We start from the raw sequence: 21,684 nt of genomic DNA on the forward strand, positions 1-21,684 counted from the left end.
ATTTAATTAACTTAATTGCAACATTTTTATTACTTGTAACTTTATTTTAAAATAATATTTTCAAAAATGACAGCTGTTGGCAAGAAGCTTGGAAGCAATTGTGGCGCACCGCGCCATTATTGTCCTGAGGCCCCCTTATGATGTCATCAAAAGTGGAGTGACATGGGCCTGTAGCAATTTGTGTTAACGGTCGTCTTTGGGGCATCACGTGAAGCTGAATGAGTGCACCGTGGCTCAAAATGTCACACACTTTGATTTTCGGCGGGTCTCTGGCCGTCTCCGCTGTTGGGGCGTTGTCACCATCTGACGTCCACACACGACTTTTTTGTCGGTTCATATTGCAGAATACCTTCGTAAGACCACAAAGTGTGTTTCCATTCACTTTTTTGTTGCATTTGTTATGATTCCTGGCTGATTCATAGCGTTTTGCGCTGTCTTTCCGTTAGTTATGGCATATTTTTTTAGGTGAGGGGCCCCAAAATCCAAAATTTTGTGGAAGGTAGTGGTCAAAAGTAGACTCATGTAACCCTAATCTGTCGTTTAACTTATATTTTTGGGTAGATGGGTGACGTTTGTTGTCCATGACATGGCAACCACCCGCTTGACGAATGATGCATGCTCCTTTTTGGTCGCACCCGGGCTTGTCGATCAGGTTAGCTCTCTCTGGCTTCGCTCGCTGATATAAACTCGCTTTGCACACTCCTACCTTTTTGCAGATGAGCTGCTGGAGCTCTCCAGCAAGAACCATGCCGAAAGTCAGCTTACAAAGTTGAGAACGGCACTTGATTCGCCATGATTGCCTTTTGGCAGCTAAGGCTAAAAACGAAAAGGGACTACTCCAAGGACTACTCTTTGCTGACTCTGGATAATAATATCGTACTTTTAGCCAGATCTAAATGTTCGGTCCATTCTAGGACACCCTGTAAAATGACACCCTAAATATACATTTTCATATAAAACAAATTCAAATATGACGCCCGTTGCGCTAGGCCCCGCCTTTTCGTGTGACTTCATATGTGCTATTGGACACACAGTGAGATACGGACATGGGCATGTGTGCATTGCCGTATACATACATACGGCTGTGGCTTTGTTACCATGTTCCGGTGACTGACCGTGTGACGATGTTCCCGGACCAGCGCCGTTTCGAGAGCTCTGCAGAACAGCGACTGATGATGGAGCTGAGGGATCTAGACCACTACCAAAGCTACGAGGTGTGGGTGGCGGCCGTCACCCAAGCCGGGCGGGGCGCGCCATCCCGCGCGCTGCTCTATCGGCCCAACACAAACAGTGAGTAATAGTAATGTCAATTACTGAAAATCGTGATACCAATACCAAACCAAATACGAATAATATCCATGGAAAAATACAGGGGCGTCGCCACGGATTTTTGAGCGCGGGGGGGGGGTCGGGTTACCGGTCTTCGTCTTAATGGGTAGGGGTGTTTTTAGCCACACTCCTGTTTTTTTTCGTGTGTTGAGAAAAACAAAGGCGCGCAGCGCCACGACAGCAGCGGTATATCTTATTGTACCTCGCTTTTGCATCGTGCATAGACATCAAGCACAGGTCACCTGAGGTCAGATCACAATGTCATGTCAAGCTTAGTTTTAATGCCTCAAAAAAACTGCAATCTTGTCATTCCTATAGATAATCTCCTATAAGTCTGAAATTTGGTGTAATGAATGAGATTTTAAGTGCCAACAGTTCATGAATCTGGGATTTTACATCTGAGAAGTGAAGTCTGGTCAAATATGTGACCTCACCAATCATGATAAGATATGGGAAAAAAGCACGAATGCCCTCTGCTTTGAACGAATATGCTAAAAACGCTAGATACTTTTGTAGCCATGGCACCTCTGCTCATTTTAGAGACAAGGTGCAACTAATGACCAGATGGTGATTCGAATTTCGAATGGTCAATTGGTCAGTCATTAGGTCATCAAAGGTCTCCAACACATTTTCGACAACAACTTTCTATGGAGACGCTGTAGAGCGATGACAGCACCTGGAGTGTGTTCAGCTCAGCAACACAGATCGATCCATATGCAGCAGGTTCTTTTCCGGTCAGGACATGACCTTTACCTGATGTCAAGTTTTCTAGTTAAATTTTCAAGTTCAAATTGTAAGCCATGCGACGTGTTTCGACGAAATAAACACGATGGTGATAACATAAATATCATACACATTCGCTGAATCATAGGTTGTTGAAAATCCGTCCGTTAAGCTGTTTGGCCTCTGTGGTACACCAGCCATAGACCCGAAGTCACATCTGAGGCGAAGTTGGCGAAAGAGCTTTAAAAAAGTTATCGAATACGCTTTCTGTGTCGCTGTAGCTCTTATTCGTGTTTTAGGTACGGGTCGCTAAGGTAAAACGTTTACCAACGTAACGCTAAAGTATGCTTTCGGCCCCTGATCGAGGTAGAGCTTCGCGGAAAAGCGAGGATGCTGCCCGTGATGAGAGAACGCCGATGATGCCCAATTTCAAGGTCTTGGCCGGATCTTAGGTCAACGCCCAAAAGTAAAAAGAAGGGAAAATCTGGCCTGCTAGAACTTTGTGAGCCGTAGCTGTTATCGGGGTCCCGAGTACGATTTCGATGTTACATATGAACAAAGATGATGACTCCATGCATTTGGAGTAGATCGGGTCGGGTCAGGTCAGGTCGACCAGCAGGCTTCCTGCCGGCCATCTAGAGTGGGTGACAACTGACAAGTGACAACCATCAACGATAACTTCGTAATATGTTACATAACTATTTATCAAAACTAGGTACTTGTTCAAACCGGCGCTAAGCTCGAAATCAGTTCCAAAAACTACACTTGTAAGTGGAAGCAAATAAAACTAAAAAAAGTGAACCAAGGTCAGCCATATTCGAATCAGGGTCAACAAATTTGTAGAGTAGGTGTAAAATTGATAAACTCGAGGCCACTGGAAGTTTCGTTGCAATAGGCTCCTTTTTGCGCGTCTTATTGGGAAAGCCCGAGAGGGGTCCACCATCTGACCCCATTCCCCCTATGCAGGCAGGTCCGAGGGTAGTCAGGGCTGAGGCTAGTTAGGTACAGGTCTCGCGGGTTTTAGCGGTAGGTTTTGCACCTAGAAAATTTAGTGTCCTTCAGGCTATATCGTCGTCGTCTTAAGCTTTTAAGTGTTGAAGATGCGATTGACTTGTTGGTTCACAAGCCGGCCATGATCGTGTAAAATGGCTTCATCGTAGATCGATTAGTTTCTGAGATATAACCGGAAATGTAAAAGTGCAAAACCTACCGCTTAAAGGAACTATCCCACCTTCTAAAATGTTGTTAAAACCAGTTAAATTGTGCCCGACTTTATAGATTGGATGACCAGGAACACGGTTCTGGCATTTATTTTTCATTAAACATCTTGGGCTTCCCATATTCCAAACACAAACTGTCAAATATGTGACGTCACAGCCCAAAATTACCTCCTTCCCCAGGCCACATTACTGTCATAAAGCTGATTCTTTTTACTCTGTAGGCACCACAACAAAGTTCAGACCAAGTTTTAAGCGATTTTTCGACGAACAAACCCATTTAAATCAGAATGACTAAACAAGGTGACGTCACACTAACGGTCGCTCCATGTTGAAGATAGGGCCTTGCGCAAGGCCCATTTTCAAATGAAGGGAACGAATTTCTTCAACACCAAGAGGCCGCGGGGGTTGCAACCTAGATAGATAGTGGTTTCTGAACCTCGCCGCAAACTTGGCTATCTCAACTCAAACCCTATGTTAAAGGTGGGATAGTCCCTTTAATCTCGCGAGAGCCGTACCTCGTAGTTACTGATGCCTACGTCATCCGACGAATCGGCTGCAACCATTATTTTGACAATCAGACGAGCGGTTGGGTCAGTTTTGGCGCGCTCACTCCTATGAGGGATAAAAGGGACTAGAATAGTGGTTACTTTAAAATATTGTCATGCTGATGTTCCAGTCGCCCACAGCTTATTGACCCATAAGCGATAGGGTCTAGGTAGCTCTTGAAGCGATTCTACATTGTATTTGTTGATGTTGCTGACGCCAACTTCACTGACATGATAGCTCAAAAAAGCATACTCAGCATCGCCAAAAGTGGGGGGTCGACCCCCCGGTTCTCATGAGTGGGGGGGGGGGTCGCGACCCCCGCGACCCCCCCGTCGGCGGCGCCCCTGGAAAAATACCGAAACCAAACCGACTTGGGAATGTGAGTAAAATACCAACTCTTAACCAAATGATCAGCCTCCTTAACATTATTGAGGATTCATAATACCAACGAAATACCAAATGCATTCGCCTTGAAATACCAAATACCAAGTTAGTATCGGTTTGGTATTGGTATACCAAAAAGTTGGTATCCGATCGTCATCTCTAGTGAGTAAACAAAAACAAGCAGCGAGTGACCAACCGCAAACAGTTAGTGATCACTTAAACTAACACAAACAGTGGCCAAACACAGTGTGTGATCCCTACCAATCCAAACCATGAGTGACCAAACGCAAACAGTGAGTGATCAAACACCAACACTGGCCAAACACAGTGTGTGGTCCCTACCAATCCAAGCAGTGGGCGGTGTCCAAGCACGAACAGTGAGGTGAGTGATCAAACACAAACACTGGCCAAACACAGTGTGTGGTCCCTACCAACCCAAACAGTGGGTGGTGACCAAACGCAAACAGTGAGTGACCGTTGACCGAACTCAAACAGTGAGAGGCCAACAATAAAAGTTCCGTTAACGGGGGTGACTGCCACGTTTTCAACTTAGATGCTTGCATTTTTTTAACTTGCAAAATTATTGGGGTGACTAACTACGTTTAAAACACTGAAAAAGATAAGCTCTTTACTCTTTAGGTTTTGTTATGCATGTAAATCGGTCAAGTGGTTGCTCGCATAAGCGTTACAGGCCGGGTCGGGCCGCTCATACTGAGATTTTCCCGTTATATGGGAAAGGATCCGCTCGCTTCGTCAAAACTGTCCTTTAACACCCCACTTTACGGTACTTTCGGACTTTTTAAGACATTTTAAGTTAGGGGTTCCAAATTTTATGGATCACCCTGTATAAATACGATCTCGCGTATGCGCATACGTCTCACGTGTACTGTGTAGTGTAATAAAGGGCGGCAGCTGTCATGCCACGTTGTCAGAACGGGTCGGTGTGCGCCGAGGACCGACCGACGTAGAATCGTTGACGCATTTCATGACGGCAGAGGCTACGTCGCAGTGGCTCAGGAACTTGGTTTGACGCACAACCGCCTGGTCAGTTGTCGCCAAATGGCAAGAACAGGGGAAACGGCAGCAAGGCCAAGAGGCGGCAGCCGACACGTCAAGGTCGACGACGAAATGCGGGATCTTCTACTGATGATCATCGAGTCAAACCCGACCACCACCCTGCAGCGTCTCAACAACATTCTACGGGAGACCTGTCCGGAGAAGCCACAGGTTTTAAACGCCACCGTGAGCCGCGCTCTCCACAACTGCCTGGTTACAATGAAACAGACGAGACCTGTCCCGGGCGACAGAAACAGCCCAGCGACGAAGGAAAAAAGGCACGAGTAGTTACCGTGCCGCGGATGGGGGACTGCCGTCCTTCCGCATTGAACCGTGCCGCGCCTTCGCAAAGGTTGGACTGGGATTTTTTTTCGGGCCCCTGATCACTGCTGCTGGCACGAAATCTTGGGTCCTTATAACGTGCGCCACGTCCAGGGCAGTGCATCTGGAACTTGTCAAATCACAACACACCGATGACGTAAAACTAGCTTTGAGACGCTTCTTTGCCATTCGAGGTACAGCCCTCTGCAAACTGCGTGGCGGGTATTATTTTTTTTCGACAAAACCAGGGTATATTGAATTAGGGGGTAGGACCAAGGGGGGTAGGTAGGTAGGCATGATCTCAGCAATTATCTTGTTTTATATGGCGGTTTTCATTATCACAATATTATTTTTGATATTAAGTTTGTATATCTCGGTTTTACGAAAAATAGTAGGGCAACAAAGATGAATTTCACGAAAAAATAATTTTAGTTGGAAACATCCATTTTGGTATGCAAAATTCAGTATGAAACCCAGTATGGTGACCGTCTACTGTGCTTCCAAGGCTGAGTACCTGATATCAACAGGAGTTGTTTACTATTTTGCCTTACGTTGCTAGGTGGTTGCTAGGGAGCTAAGGATACTCTCTTGCGCGATCATTTGCACTTATTTTTCTTCATTATATCGACATGTTGCTGTTTCTGAGACCTAACTAATGCTAAGAAAAAGACAGTTTTCTTAAAATGTGTATTTAAGTGCCGTAGTATTGACACAGCTCTGCAATTCTGCTTAAATATCTCTAAAATCCTGACTTCCCGGAAAATTGTTGGTGGTGATGGGGATCGAGCCCGTCGATGAAAAGTAAGTCAATATTCAAAGGCTTCAAAACGTTATTTCTTGTTGTTCTGTGAAATAGCAATGCAAGACCGATGACAGTGCCAGTGTTGAGCTTTCCAATGAAGCATTGCAATTAGTAGTAAGGTTATTATCACCTAAGATATCTTCCATCAAATATTAGAATTCTGCCATTGTCTTGCTGTAGAACAGGGTTAATTTCAGTCTCTTGGGAACACGATTTGCCGGTCTCAGATCGAAAAACACTTCAAAAAGCGGTAAAAGACAATGAAATTTCCCACCTGATAGCATCTCGGGTTTTTATATATCCTGTCTAGAATTTTCATAAACCAGACGTAAAAATGGCCAATTCCGTCAGATTTCGAATTTTTGCCATTGGGTCTAATGTAAAGCATGGCTACTTTCAGTCTCTTGGGAACACGATTTCCGTACCTCAGATTAAAAAACACTTCAAAAGTCGCAGATAGTAGACGATTTAATCTACAAAATAGCATCTCGCTTTTTTCTGTATCTGGTCATGTATCTTCATAAAACCCTCTCAAATATAGTCAATTAAGCATTAAAGTCTATGGATTTAGAAGAATGTTCATATCCGACTAGATTTCGGCTACCATGTCTGTCGACCGGGGGGCCGGACAAAACCGAGAATAAGGCGAATACCATGCAATCGGTCATTCGGAAATCGTAACAGCAAGACGCGCGAGACTCCGCACCACAATCATCGTACTCATTTTCCATCCATTTTGGCACCAAAACCCAAAAGTTAATATTTGCCCTCAAAACAAACTTTTGCATTTTGTTGCCACACAATGCGCATACTCTGTTTAGTGATAGACCTAATCGAAGGAGTGGAGCATGGCGCATCTATCTGCAGTGAGTTCCGACCGATTGATAGCATAGCCTTTGAGTTATTATCGGTATTAACAAAAAAAAAAGAATACCTACCACGCAGTCTGCTGAGGGCTGTACCCCTGCGCTAATCTGTAGTGACAATGCAAAAACATTTCACGCACTTCTGACCCACATCCCTCGTAACGTCACATGGAGATTCATACCTGAAGCTTCTCCCTGGTGGGGAGGATTTTGGGAACGGATGGTGGGAGTGACTAAAAGGTGCCTTAAAATCACCCTGCACTTGTGCAGTCTCTCACACGATGAATTGGCGGCCACGCTGTACGAGCTGGCATTTCACTTAAACCTGAGGCCTCTGACTTCGATAGATGAGGACCTCTTGACGCCTGCCCACTTGCTCTTCGAGGTCACCTCAATCCGTGGGGTATTGTACCCCTCGAGCAGTTACTGTGACAATTTATCCCGATCTTGGCGTCATCAGCGCCGGGTCAGTGAACACTAAGTAAAACGGTGGACTACAGAGTACATTCCCGCACTCAGATCTTGTCCAGTATCGCCCCGCGGTCGCCCAATCGACGTGCCCAGAGTGGGAGATGTGGTTTTGGTGCACGGTAACGGTCCCCGGGGTCGCTGGCCCTTGGCCCTAGTTATGGAATTAATTCTAGGTACCGACGGGCACCCCAGAGCCGCTTATCTGGAAATGCGAGGAAAGAGAACTCGTCGCCCTCTGAACAAACTTTACCATTTAGAGGCAAAAGAAAACCACTGAAATCTAGCTGAGGACACTGGACAGACGCCTGTCTGACCTTGGTATGAATACCCAGGTGAATGCGGGCATGACTGCCTGTATGGCGAAAGAAAACCACTGAAACTTAGTTGAGGACACTGGACAGACGCCTGTCTGACCTTGGTATCAATACCCAGGTGAATGCGGGCATGACTGCCTGTATGGCGAGAGAAAACCACTGAAACCTAGTTGAGGACACTGGACAGACGCCTGTCTGACCTTGGTATGAATACCCAGGTGAATGCGGGCATGACTGCCTGTATGGCTCATCACGCTTCTGTTAATTTTGTATGTATGTATGTAACCAAATGTTTAATCATGTGTTTGTCTCGCTAATAGATCATGGACGCGTTGCGGATCTACGACCCGACAGCTCGCGGCTGGTACCGGCGCACAGTGGGCCGATATGCCATTCTAGCGCGGCAGGGCCTGAATCTTCGAACGGAACCCTTGGTTTTTCGCGAGTAATTCGCGTAAAAAGCGGCCGATCGCAACGAAACTTTCAGTATCCTCGCGATAACTACTTTTACAGCTAACCTGGAAATTTCATGACCTTGACCTTAATGATCTTTGACCTGTGACCAGGGGCGTCGCCACGGATTTTTGAGTGGGGGGGGGGGGTCGGGTTTCTAGTCTTCACCCGATGGGTAGGGGTGTTTTTTTCCACACTTCCCAGTTTTGTGCGTGCGTATGTGTGTGTGCGCGCGTGTAACAAATCGGCGCGCAGCGCCGCGAAATTTGGTATAACCTATTAGGTAGGTATACCTACCTACATCACTTGCGTAAAAATTATCACTGGTCACTTAAGGTCAGGTCGCCATGTCAAGTTCAGTTATACGGTATACCTCTATCAAACTTTCTCCTCTCGCCATTCTTGTAGCTTTTCTCCCATAACTTCGAAATTTGGTACACTGTATGCCTAATGTATGGGGTTATACGTATCAGCAATTCATTATTCTGAGGATTTGCATCTATGATCTGGAGGCAGGTCAAATACGTGACCTCATCATTAGAAAATAATGAGAAATTAGAAAAAGCACGAATGCCTCCTGCTTTGAAAAAGTTCGTCAGAAACGCAAAATATCTTTGGAGCCATGACAAATCAGCTCATCATTGCCAGGGACAGGGTGCAACTTATAATGGCGAGTGATGTCTCGAAAGGTCATTAGTGGAAATGTCCATCGATGGCCACCAGCATTTTTTCTACAACTTTTGACGAAGACGCGGTAGAGCGGTGACAGCACCTGGAAGGTGTTCACTGTTCAGCTCAACAACACGGATCCATTCATATGCAGCAGGAGGTCCTTTTTCGATCATGACATAACGTTGACCTGAGGTCGTTTTAACGTTAATTCTGGATGGTCAAATTTTAACTCATGTGACGCGTCTCAAAGAAATAAACACGGTGGTGACAAGACAACATATGTAAATACCATACAAATTCACGGAATCTAAAGTTATTGCAAAGCAAATGTTTCGGCAGACTCTGTCCAGCTAGCTGTTTGCCTTCTATGGGCAAAACATAGACCTGAGATGAAATCTGACGCGAAGCTAGCGAAAGAGCGTTGAAAGAGCTATCGAATATGTTTTCTGCTTCACTGTAGCCCTTCTATTGGTGGGTTCCCAGTCGCTAACGTATAACGTATACTAAAGTACCGCTGAGGTATGCTTTCGACCCCTGATCGATCTAGAGGTTTGCGGAAAAAGAGCATGCTGCCCGTGACGAGAGAAAGCCGATGATACCCATTTACAAGGTTTCGGGTCATCTCAGGACTCAGGTCATCGCCAATAAGTAGGGAAACTCGGGACCTGCTAGAACTTTGCGAATGTCAGTTGTGATGGTTTTTCGAGGTTCTGATTACGAATGTTATCTTAGTTTTGAACGAAGACGATGACTCCATGCATTTGGGGTAGATCAGGTCAGGTCAGATCGACCAGTACCTAATAGTGGATGACCACCACCGATTGCTTCCTAACATGTTATACATATGTATAAGCAGCACAACTACTTCTTAAATGTTCAGATGGGCGCTAAGTTCAAAATCAGCTCCAAAAACTTTCCTATACCTAAATTAAAAGCATGTTATGAAAAAGTGAACCAAGGTCATCTTTATTTGAATCAGGGATATCGATTTATTTTTTAGTAGGTGATTAACTCGAGCGCACCGGAAGTTTCGTTGCAATCGGCTCCTTTTTGCGCGACTTCTTTGCGAAAGCCCGAGACGGTTTCATCTGACTCCCTTTCCCCTACATGTGCACTGTACAGCTAGTTGTGACGGTAGCCATGGGGCTGAGGCTAGTTTGTAGTTTTGTAGTTAGGTACTGATCCGACGAATCGACTGCGACCATTTTTTTTTTAACGATCAGACGAACGCTCGGGGCAGTTTTGGCGCGTCAAATCTTTTGAGGGATAAAAAGGTACTAGAATGGTGGCTACTTAAAAATATTGTTGTGCTGGTGTTCCCCGCCCATAGCTAATTGAACTTCAGGTAATTGGCTAATTGGCTTTAGGGAGCTCTTGAAGCGATTCTGAATCTGATGTATTTGTTGGTGTTGCTGACGCCTGCTTCACTGACATAAAAGCTAAAAAAGCATACTCAGCATCGCAAAAAGTGGGGGGGTCGACACCCCCAGTTTTCAAGAGTGGGGGGGTCACGACCCCCCCCGACCCCCCCCCCGTCGGCGACGCCCCTGCCTGTGACCTTCTTTCGAGACCATGTTTGGCCGGAATCGCGATTCAGCGTATGTCGGCTCGCATTAGCCGCGGGTTTGCAGTCTTTTCTTGGTTTAAAACGTTCAAACATGGGATATTATGTTGCTCCCATGCATTAGGGTGGGTGTCAAGGTCACCAGAAGGTCAGGTAAGGTCATTGACCTTTGATGACCTTGGTTCACTTTTTCGAGTTTTACATGTTTCTAGGCTAGTTTTTGAAGCTGAATTCGAATCTAGCAACCATTTGAACATTTACTATGTAGCTTTGGTGCCTTCGTAACATGTTACAAAGCTGTCAGAGGCGGTTGCCACCTACTGCAAATACCCGGCCAAACCCTTACTGCCTACTGGTTGACCTGACCTGACCTGACCCGACCTGGCCTAAATGTATGAAGACATCATCTATGATCGTAAATAACATTATATTCGTGATCAGCACCCAAAAAACCTACAGCAGCCACCCTTTACGACGCTCTAACAGGTCCCGATTTACCCGACTTTTGGGTCATTGACCTGACCTGGAAGGTCAACCGATGACCTAGGACCTTACAATTGGGTATCATCAGCTTCCTCTTGTCACGGGCAACACGCTCGTCTTTTCCGCAAAGCTCTAGCTCGATCAGGGGCGAAACGGCGGGGGGGGGGTCCAACGGACCCCTTCTATACGTTCGCGGCTGGAAAACACCACTACGGGCGAGGGTTAAGCCAAATCTGAGGGCTTATTTCAGAAAGACCGCTAAAAGAGCAATTGAATGCACTTTTCCGCGACGATGTAGCTCTATTGGTCCCCGAGGTAAGGGCCGGTTTTCGAGAAATGTTGATATATGCAACATTTTACCTTTGATGACCTCTGGTGACGTGACCTTTGACCTGACCTAGAAATGACTAATCACTCCATCTGGAATTTCGGGCGCTCTTTCGAATGCCACTTACTACGTGTCGCTATGTGGCCCAAGAGCCGAGTTAGAAGGGGAGTGTTCAATCAACACCTCCCGGCCCGGCGCGTTTGACGCCGAGCACCGGTCCGGCGCGGATTGATGTTTGGCTGCTACATCCAAAGTCGCAAAAAATGAAATGACTGTTGGATCTTGTAGTGCAATGAATCATTGACATGTAGCGAGATTTTCGAAGCGGTACTCTGCGATACTTTTTGAAAAGTCTATTTTGTGTGTGACATCAATTATGTGAAATTATATTTTCGTCTTTAAATCTTTGCGGTGCCAATACATCATAACCAAGTAAGAGTTTGCCATTTTCACGTGGTTATGTGTATTCTGCAGACCCGGAGCTATCGTTTGATGTATATAAATGTGGAATTCCTCCTCAAATTGTGATTGTTTTCGTGGATCAAAGATACGTTGTCGAAGAGTGCGGGGGACGAGTTCGGTCTAAACGATTCCGAAGTTTGTGTTTAAGCTGAGTTTTCGCCATGAAATAGCAATTGTGTTGGAAAACAAAGACCACAGCAATGTAGTATGAACATTTTTGAACAAATTGGTATAGGTTTCATTGCACATTCACAAAGTTCGATTTTTTTTACCCATGTCGTGCTAGACCTGGCGATCGGCCCAGTGTGCGGCGCCAGATGACAGCTCTACACCTGGTTCTCGGGGATTCCATTGCCCGTGACTCGAGGCTGGAATCGCGACTACCGTCAGAGGAGCTCCTCAATCTGTCAAGGGGAGGCGCCACCTGGAAGTCGTTGGCGAGGGATCTCCCGGACCTCCGGCGGGAGTGGATCACATTCGCCGCCCGGGGGGCCGCCGCAGCGGGTCCTGTCTCATCTGGTTGACTGGCAATAATGTTTACAGTTGACTCACTGCGCACGCTGGATCCGACGACACGCTGGATCCGACGACACGCTGGATCGGGCAGTGGACTATGCGCGTCAGGTCCTCGAGGGGCTGCTGTCCCACGCGGACGGCGTGATGGTGCTGGGCCCCCTTCCGCGACTCAGCGGGGAGGTCACCCCCGTTAAGTGGCAGCAGACGGCCGCATACCACTTGGAACGCCGCCTTCTTCGTGAGCTGGCGGACCTGGTTCAGTTCGTGCCCATGGGTCGCCAGTTGACCAGCAAGTTGCATGGCGTGCGTTGTCTAAGCCACTGGTGCGCCTCCTGGTTCAGTCAGGACGGCACGCATCTGTCGCGCGCCGGCTTCGAGAGGGTGGCTGACGCCCCGCAGCTCCCGATCTGGCCCCGTTTCATAAAGCGAGTCCGTAACTTACGCCGGTTTTTGAGCTTGTATTGCAAGCGAATGTGAAGCGAAAAATGTATTTCCCCTTCTCCCTTCTGTTCTTGCTTGCAAGATAAATAAATCCAACGAGTCAAGCTATCGTCATTGCTTCACATGCACTTGCAATACAAGACCAAAAACTGGCGTAAGTTACGGACTCACTTTATGAAACGAGGCTCAGGTTGCGATTGACGGCGGCGTACAAGTGAGCGTGAGGACGGGTGAAACGATGACAGGTGATCGTGTATTTTTAGCCGCATCGAAGTGCTTGTGGTTGAGTTTTAAAATGTGTTAACCCGTGGGTTCCCACATTTGGTGGGGAATACCTATGTTAAGATTGTGTAACTGCTGCCGGGTGGTACAGCTGGCGTGGTACAGCTGGCCGCCGCCGCTGCAGCGAGCGGCGGGCGGCACAGCCTACCCGGCGGGCGCCCGCGCGGTGGGCTCATTGGTCGGCGAGCACGTGACCTGACCGTGCGCCATGTGGGGTCAGGGGCCGCAGCGGCATGTCACTCTGGGTCGAGAGTCGGTCGGGGTCGGGTGGACCGCTGTGTTGGGCTGCTGGTGCGGGACTTCTGGCCCGCTAGTAGCGCCCTTCGCGGCTTGTGCAATGTAGTTTCGTTGGCGGCTGTCAGATGGGACTCGCGTCTTGTCCAAAGCTTCTGGCTTAACTGCATTGGGCGGTCCAAATGGGAGAGGCGGGACTGAAGTCCACCCTCTTAACCAGACGTCTCGGTGCCTAGTCCCGGCCACTGCGCCCATGGTCAATATATGTACTCTGAGTCATATTGGTCATTGGACACGGATAGTCCTCTGCGGAGGTTTCACTTGTCACCCATGGCTTAACCGTTGTCAAGGGAGGTATTTTCGCGTGTAAGGTCGGCCTACTGCCGAGCCGACCATTCACATCCTACTTGCACAATCGCATTGCACAGTTTGCCTGTTTTGTTTGGTTCAATAAGAATACGCGAGGAGCCAAATTTAGTCTTTTATTGGTCGCTAGTTGCAACCGGGCCCGTGGCAGGAAGTTATCGGAGATTTAGAGACAGTTGGGCCTCGTTCGTAACAAGACCACCCTAAAACATTTCCGAGAAACGTGGCAAAGCCATCCCGCTAGGCAGTCACCCCTTTTACGGCAATTGGTCAAACAGTGGGTTGCTCCAAGGCTCTATAGAAGGTGGCTCTATCTGCCAACTGACAGAAGTCCGCACTCTTGTGAGTCGTGATAGTGTACAATATTGGACGCTCGGCTGACAAAATGTCACTTTTATGTGTCACTTACTACACCTTTAGGGAATGAAAATGAAAAAGCACCACTTGTTAGGTCATTCGGCCGTTGATGGCGTCGTTCGATGATACGGGCGGCCGTCATAACGCGGCCGGTGGTAAACGAGGGCGCCGCGGAGCCCGGCGGCAGCACTGGCCGAGACTGGGCCGGGTTATGGGCTGGCGCGGACACGCTGATTGAGCTCACCCTGTTGTCTGATGTCGGCAGTTGCGGCACGAATAGCCTCGCTCTCGCGACTGGTACTGGCCGAGCAGGCGCGACCGCTGTTGGTGCAGTGCCTGGCGGTGGGCTGGCCGGCGGCGCGGCCCGTCTGGAGCGCCGACCGGCCGCTGTCGCAGCTGGGCGCCGCCGTCCGCGAGAACGGCAGTCTGTTCATCAGCGAGGTCAGCAGGTACGGCCCCAGACGCGGCGAGCAGCGCTGACAGTGGACTCTGGCAGTGGACCCGGGAGACGAGTGCGACCGGCGGAACTGAACGGTATACACGGATGGACCGGCAGACGAGCGGGAGACAAAACTTTTGGCTCTCATTAGGACCAGGAAAGGAGCTAGACGATGACCTTTGAAAACGAGTGGACCGGGGAAACGATTCGGACTCTGCATGTTGGGCAAGGATGAATCAGGATACAGGACACTGGGTATTGGATAAGGACGGACCAATAGACGATCCCGGATCCGGGTACTGGATTTTGGGCAAGGATGAACCATGATGCAGGACATTGGACTTGGGTGCTGACTAAGGACAGACCTGAGGAGACGAGCAGGACACTGGACTTTGGAATATGGTATGAACCGATGAAGTGTGTTGATATTATGAACTGCACATTGACATTGGGCAAGTGGTTGGCAGACCAGCAGTTGCTTGTCATGTAGGTTCAGCTGTTCAGATCTGCAGGGATGAGTCGAACTTATATGTATATCATATTAATTTGACCCTTGCACTTACAGGAGATGGGAAGTCGAACGGACAACCGGTTTTTCGCGATTAACTCACGCAAAAAGCGACCGAACGCGACGAAACTAAGTACTCTCGAGTTAATCAATTGTAATATTGGTCTCAATATAAGGGCCCAGCCGACCTAAAGTTGGGATGCGGTGAATACCCTCAACCGCGCCACAACTCTAGTGGGGGGTGGTGCTGGGTGGGAGGAGGGGTGCACTCGGCCCGATCTGCAGAGAGGGTAAGGGTATTCACCGCATCAAAACTGCAGGTCGCCTGGGCCCTTATCTTGAGACCAATAGTACACCTACCATGTAAATTTCATGACCATGATCACAGTTGACCTTCGATCTATCCCTCTAGATCATGTGAGTCAGGCTGGAATAGCGATTCGGCGTATGTCAGCTTACACAGGGGCGTCGTCACGGATTTGTGTGTGTGTGTGTGGGGGGGGGGGGGGGGTCCGACTCTGAAGTGGAGCCGACAGAAAAGTAGGCAGTCCAATCTCCAAGTCTAGTCTCTTTTGAAAGTATCGCGTCATGGGTTGCGGCGGCTCGGCGAACTATCCCATTCAGTTTGAGGACCCCAGCAGTGAGGTCATGGCCTATATCATAAAAAGTACGCTGTAACACGATTATACGCTAGCGCACGATGGGACCGCGGCCGGTATTAGCGCGACATTGGTGGATTTGCCCAAGGCCTTAAATACAAGGTTGCACGGACTTATTTCTACTAAACCTACCAGAATATAGTTTCACGGTTGATTATTTAAATAATTATTCAATCAAAATTTCTTTATTCATATCTCGTAATCATTTATAAGCAATTTTACAAATCAACTTTCAATTTGCTTGCCTTTTACTAGCAAAATAACTTTTCTAGTATTGAGTCAACATAGTAGTGTAGCAGCAGGAACCACATCTGGCAAAACCCCAATACCTACATACAGCAGAAAAGCAGCCACCAGGTGTCGCTACAGTCGCAGCACAGATGTCGCGCGCGTCGCCAATCGCCAAACTACCGATTTCCATAAGGCTGCATATGTACAGATATGTAACGGAAAGTCGCCCTTAAGGATTACGCTTACATCCTTTGCTTATCAGGTCGATGGTTGGAAATTGGGAGGGTCTCGGTTATTTTCGACCACGGATATGCCTTTATCACATGATGAGGAACATGCTGATAAGCGTTTTATGTGTCATAATAGCACAAAAGCATTTTTAATCATTTTTCAAAAATAGCCGTTCTGCCGTATCTTTCAGTGCAAGGTGCCGTCGGTCATCCCCGACGTGACGTCACGCCGGAGATTTTCAGATTTTCTTACTAGACTTCGACGCCCCCTGGATTTGCCGACCTTTTCCAAATTGAGTTAAACTGTGTCACAGTTATGAAATGTCCATGGACCACGAATCTGCAAATACTTTTCGTCCATAGTGCACAGCGTTTGCGCCACATCAGCCCAAACACAAAGTTGTGTGACAAACTGACAAGCATCGTGGACCTGTTTTCGTAGGAAAAAAGTAGCAGCTAATGTAGGCAAAAAAGTGTATATATTAGACGGCTTTATCAATATTTTCGGGGTCGAGCCTGATAGTTTAGACCATGGGCTACACGATGGAAAGAAAAACTTATAGCGGAATATATAAATACACTTCAAATGTAAAGTTTTTGAGATGCTCCCAAAATTGTGAGTTACTTATACTGTTATAAACATTCTGGAATGCCGATATAAAAAGTCCCGCTAGGTACCGCTGTTCTTTTATATCAACATGTTGTTCACCAATCAATTGCCTTTCAGAAAAGTATCATTTAGCTGCTTTAGCCAGCTATATCGAAAATGAGGGGCATTTTTGTACTTCAGGTGGTCGGCGCAAGCCGTGCGCCTGTTACCGCGAGCCGGCCGGAAGCCGAGGGTAACAGAACCTCAGGAGTCGAACAAGATTGCCAAGTGCCAACTGTATTTTAAGTTTTGTCCGGACATATCCGTACTTTCTATCAGAGTGTCTGATACACTTCTCTGACCCGTACTTTATTTGTTATATAGTCATGTAGGCCATCAGATTCCCATCACGGTTTTGGTAGCTACATTAGTTGCTTATCGGAATTTCCGGTGCCGTATGACCTGACCTGACAGCTGCTGCCATCTTATCACGTGACCGAACCGAGTCGAGGTCAGGGCAGGTCAACTGAAATGTGGTCACTTTTTGCTCAGTCGGTGCCTTGGACGGACGTGCGAGGGTAGGTAGGGGAGAGTGGGGCAAAGCGGCCACCCTAACGCTTCTCACGATGCCAACGCTTGATTTTTAAACTTGGAAAGATTCTTTCTATACCAATGTGATCCCTATTAAGTTGCCTTTTATTTCAACCGCGTTTTATTTCCAAAGGCGTTCACATATGGAAGATATTGACAAAACTTTTAACCTATGCATATTGGCCACTTTGCCCCATACCCTGGAGCAAAGCGGCCACCGGCGTCTTCTCAAGTCCCGATATGAGAAACAAAATAGTTGCCTCATGTACGACTAGGGTATTTGATGGTGACAAGGTTTAAGCGAGGATGGATGTTTGCTTTGTCAGCATCCCGCCTGTAGGTAAACAAATAAAAAAAAAACATTTAATTGCATTATTTGGTAACTCGCAACTGAAAAGTGGCCAAGATGAATGCATGACGACACATTTGAATATAATGTTTTTTTTTTATCCAGATGGAAACAACTTATGGCCAATTGGGGGGTGGCCACTTCGTCCCGCGCATACCGTCCGAGACAAAAATATGCCAGCTTAGCTTTTAGTGGGGTAAAAAAACATTAAAATTGGTAGAATACATGTACGATAACCATGCAATACATGGACAAGAACGCTTATAAAAATTCCAAACGGTTATGGAATAACATAACATTTAAAAACTGTAAACATAGTTGGTAACCTGGCAAGAAATGCTTTTCCGTGTTTCACAGAACAATGGTGATGGGCCTGAAACCCCGGTCTGGCTCATTCGAACGACCGTGAAGAGAAGCATAATTGGAAACCATAAATTGGAACTGACGCCAGCTATGAAGGGCTAAAACGATGGGTGGCCGCTTTGCCCCGGGTGGCCGCTTTGCCCCACTCTCCCCTACTGTATACCAAGTGATCTCTTTCTTTTTACCTCGAGTAAATATTTTAATGTATATGTATACTGCAGGCACTTTAGAAAATCAGTCATTTTGTAAAATGCCTAGGCATTTTACAAAATACCTAGCCATTTTACAAAATGACTGAGCAGTGTGCTGTAGATACGAGTACCTAATTATATACGTTTTGGTAGCGTGTAGGTGGACCGAGGAGTCCAGCATTATGACCAGAGGAGTCCAGCAGTGGGAAGTCCATACCTACCTCTATTTTGAGAAGTGCAGGCCCGCGACATTTCCAACCCCCACGTCAGCGACGCTGCTGGATTTAAAATGATCGATCTGGAGCGTCAACAAACGACTGACCATATGCCGGCCTGTATCTGTAAAACTATTAGAGGTCGCGAAGATTCGATCCCACACACTTAGGCGTTAGTGTCTTCTGAAACCAACGCTATCGTCCTACGCCAAGCGACCTGATGATTCTCCCGATGTGGAGCTTGATATTTTTAACTGGGACCATGCAAGTAGGTACTCAAAGCTGTTGCCACAGAGCAAAATTAATCGTGTTTTGTTAATTATTGCTTTAATATTCATTGTGACCAGAGAGCTTTTTATTCCAAAGAAAAGTTAGGAAGTAAACCTAAAGAAAACCTTGCGGCGCGAGTTATTGGCGAAAAACAGGAGGAGTGGGCGGAATCCGCCCCCCCCCCCCCTTCCACTGCGCGTGTTAAAATGTGAGGATGAGAGAGAAGGAGTGGGAAATTATAATTAAATTCGAACGTGTTTTTAATGTCCAAATACATAATGCAGTTTTGTCCGTAATGGCACAATCAAACAAAGACTACACTCATTCGTTTACATGTAATTGTACATTAACCGGGCCTGCCTATTGACTAGGGCCGGTCTCCGGCTGGTTTTGTTAGGTCTAGTTTCAGGCAGAACATGAACGGCGTTGATGTACTTGGGAGTTTTTACAGCGTTAACTAAACAATGCTTCATGCTACAGCCGAGTCTGCAACTCAACCTGGTCGTTACTCAGCATTGTTGTTATCACAGAGCTTCAAATCGATCAGCTACAGGCTGAACACGTACCTATAGGGTATAGGAAGACGTCCAAAAACTGTTGGCCATAGTATCTGTAGTGGGATCTACGCTCCATGCTGGTCAGACATTTTGCAAAATGCCTAGTCATTTTGTAAAATGTCTAGCCATTTTGAAAAAAGCCTGGTTGCGTTCAGTCATTTTTCAAACAGCCGTCTTTTTGTAAAATGCCTAGGCATTTTACAAAATGACTGATTATCTGAAGTGCCTGCAACATATATATAAAATCAATCAATCAATCGATCGATCGATCGATCGGTCGGTTGGTGATCGGCCGCTGGGGGGGGGGGGGGGGGTGACAGAATCTGCCCCCTCCCGTTTTTCGCTAATAACTTCTAAACGCGTTACGCCAGAGACGTCAGTACCTTATCATACATCAATTCAACAGGTTCCCTGAAAATTTGAGCGAAATCCGTCGTTTTTTAGAAAGTGACGCCATGTCTCGCCATTTTCGCCTCAGGAACGGCAAAACTTCAAACGCCGTTAACATCTTCATTTTTAACCCGCGCCCTGCTGGGGGGGGGGGGGGGTGTTTGAACACCCCCATTGTGGTTTTTCGCGAATATCTAAAAAACGGCAGAGCGGAGCGCCGCCGTTTTTGGTACACCTATCATACATCAATTCTACACATACTGTGAAAATTTAAGACCAAGGTCATTCAAGGTCAGGTCACCAGGTCACTTGAAGTGACCTCACCTCATAAAAAGTTTCAATGTCTGCCATTGCTACACCGAGTGACCGATCGCTTTGAAACTTTCAGCGATTGATAAAGGTAACAGTATCTATAAAATATTTATCTCAGAATTTTGGTATCGGTGACCTAAGGTCAGGTCAATTTTTGCGACCTCCCCATTATAAGTCAATGGGAGAAAATTGAAATGCGCTTCTTTTGGACGAAAGACATTATAAACACTCCCAAACACTGAATTACAAGTGGTTTAAACACACTGAACATGAAAATAGTGTCCGTGACCCCTATTTATGCCCCTGAGGTCATCTCAGGTCACGAATGGTGTATAACAGTTTTTTCGCAAATAACTTTTGATGGAGGCATGCTAGAGCGGTGAAAACGCCTTAGATGTGTTCAGCTCGACGATACGGATCGACTGATATGCAACATGACCTTTTCCGGTCAGGTCATGACCTTGACCTGAGGTCAAATTTTCAAGTTGACCTTTCAAGGTCAAGTTATAGTTCATTCGATGCGTCTTGACGAGAGGAACACGATGCCGGTAAAAGTAAGCTCGTACAAGGCTTGGGTCAAAAGTTATTGCAGAAAAACTGTTTCCGAAAAAATCGGCTATTTTTGCAGTTTTTGCCCCCTGCAGGCAAAACCGTTGACGTTAGGTCAAATCTGAGAGAATTACTCAGAAAGGGCGCTAATAGGGCTATCGAATGCGCTTTTCCGCGGCGCTGTAGCTCTATTTGTTCCCGAGTTATGCGTTGGCTTCCTGAAAATTGTCGACATTCGACCTGAAAATCGGCGAAATTTTGCCTTCAATGACCTCTGGTGACCTGACCTTTGACCTGACCAAAAAAGTGACTGAAAAGATTTCGTCATTATTTCTGGCGCTCTTTCGAACGCCGCCTTCCGCGTATCGCTACGTGGTCCAGGAGCCGAGTTAGAGGGGGGTGTTCAACCCCCCCCCCCCAGCAGGGCGTGGAAATTCAGGACCCCCAGCCGGGCGCCGGTTAAAGGTATCAAGACAACAAAATAGTTATTGGTACGTGATTTTACTTTGCCTATCAAATGGCTATCTCGTTTTTTTACGTTGGATTTTGGCCCACATTAAAAAACGACGTTTTGGGAAAATCATAATAAAATGGGACCGTATTAGAGCCGGCGATAATCACGGAACATTAGTGTCGGGGCAGACTGCGGCGGGGCAGACTGCGGCGACCCCTAGGAAGAACAATTAGGGAGAACAACATTCGACAGATGGCAGCACTAGACGAGATAATCAGGCAATACTTTAATATTAATGAGAAAGAAATCATGCCAATGTTTGCCCTCACCAAGCATGTTACCACGACAATGGAAGAATGTAGTGTAGTACCCCTCCCCGGGCCCGCCGCGGGCTGGCAGCGGCGGCCGGCGCCGGTCCGACCTTTGGCCGGCCGGGTCAGGTAACCGGGACGGCCGCGCCCGGGCCGGCCGGGAGACGGAGTCGGGTGCCCGCCGGCGAGCCGTCGGCAAGGGCGCGGGGCACATTAGTCGAGTTGAATGTTCACTGTTCAGCCTTGAGTGCGAGTGATGTATGTGTGAATCGATATGTGAGCAGCA

At 47.2% G+C, this 21,684-nt stretch overlaps 1 protein-coding gene across 1 annotated transcript in view; it reads left to right on the forward strand.

The window, feature by feature from the left end:
• LOC122364377 (Down syndrome cell adhesion molecule-like protein Dscam2) overlaps positions 1-21,684 on the forward strand; it is a 223,022-nt gene that overhangs the window by 119,146 nt on the left and 82,192 nt on the right. Inside the window, exons 12-13 of the mRNA XM_043334686.1 lie at positions 1,140-1,290; positions 14,456-14,639. Coding sequence (XP_043190621.1) covers positions 1,140-1,290; positions 14,456-14,639 — 335 coding nt within the window. The remainder of the gene's footprint in view (positions 1-1,139; positions 1,291-14,455; positions 14,640-21,684) is intronic.

This window comes from Amphibalanus amphitrite, unplaced genomic scaffold (genome assembly GCF_019059575.1).
Source record: "Amphibalanus amphitrite isolate SeventyFive unplaced genomic scaffold, NRLGWU_Aamphi_draft 000673F_arrow, whole genome shotgun sequence".
Lineage (NCBI taxonomy): Eukaryota > Metazoa > Arthropoda > Thecostraca > Balanomorpha > Balanidae > Amphibalanus > Amphibalanus amphitrite.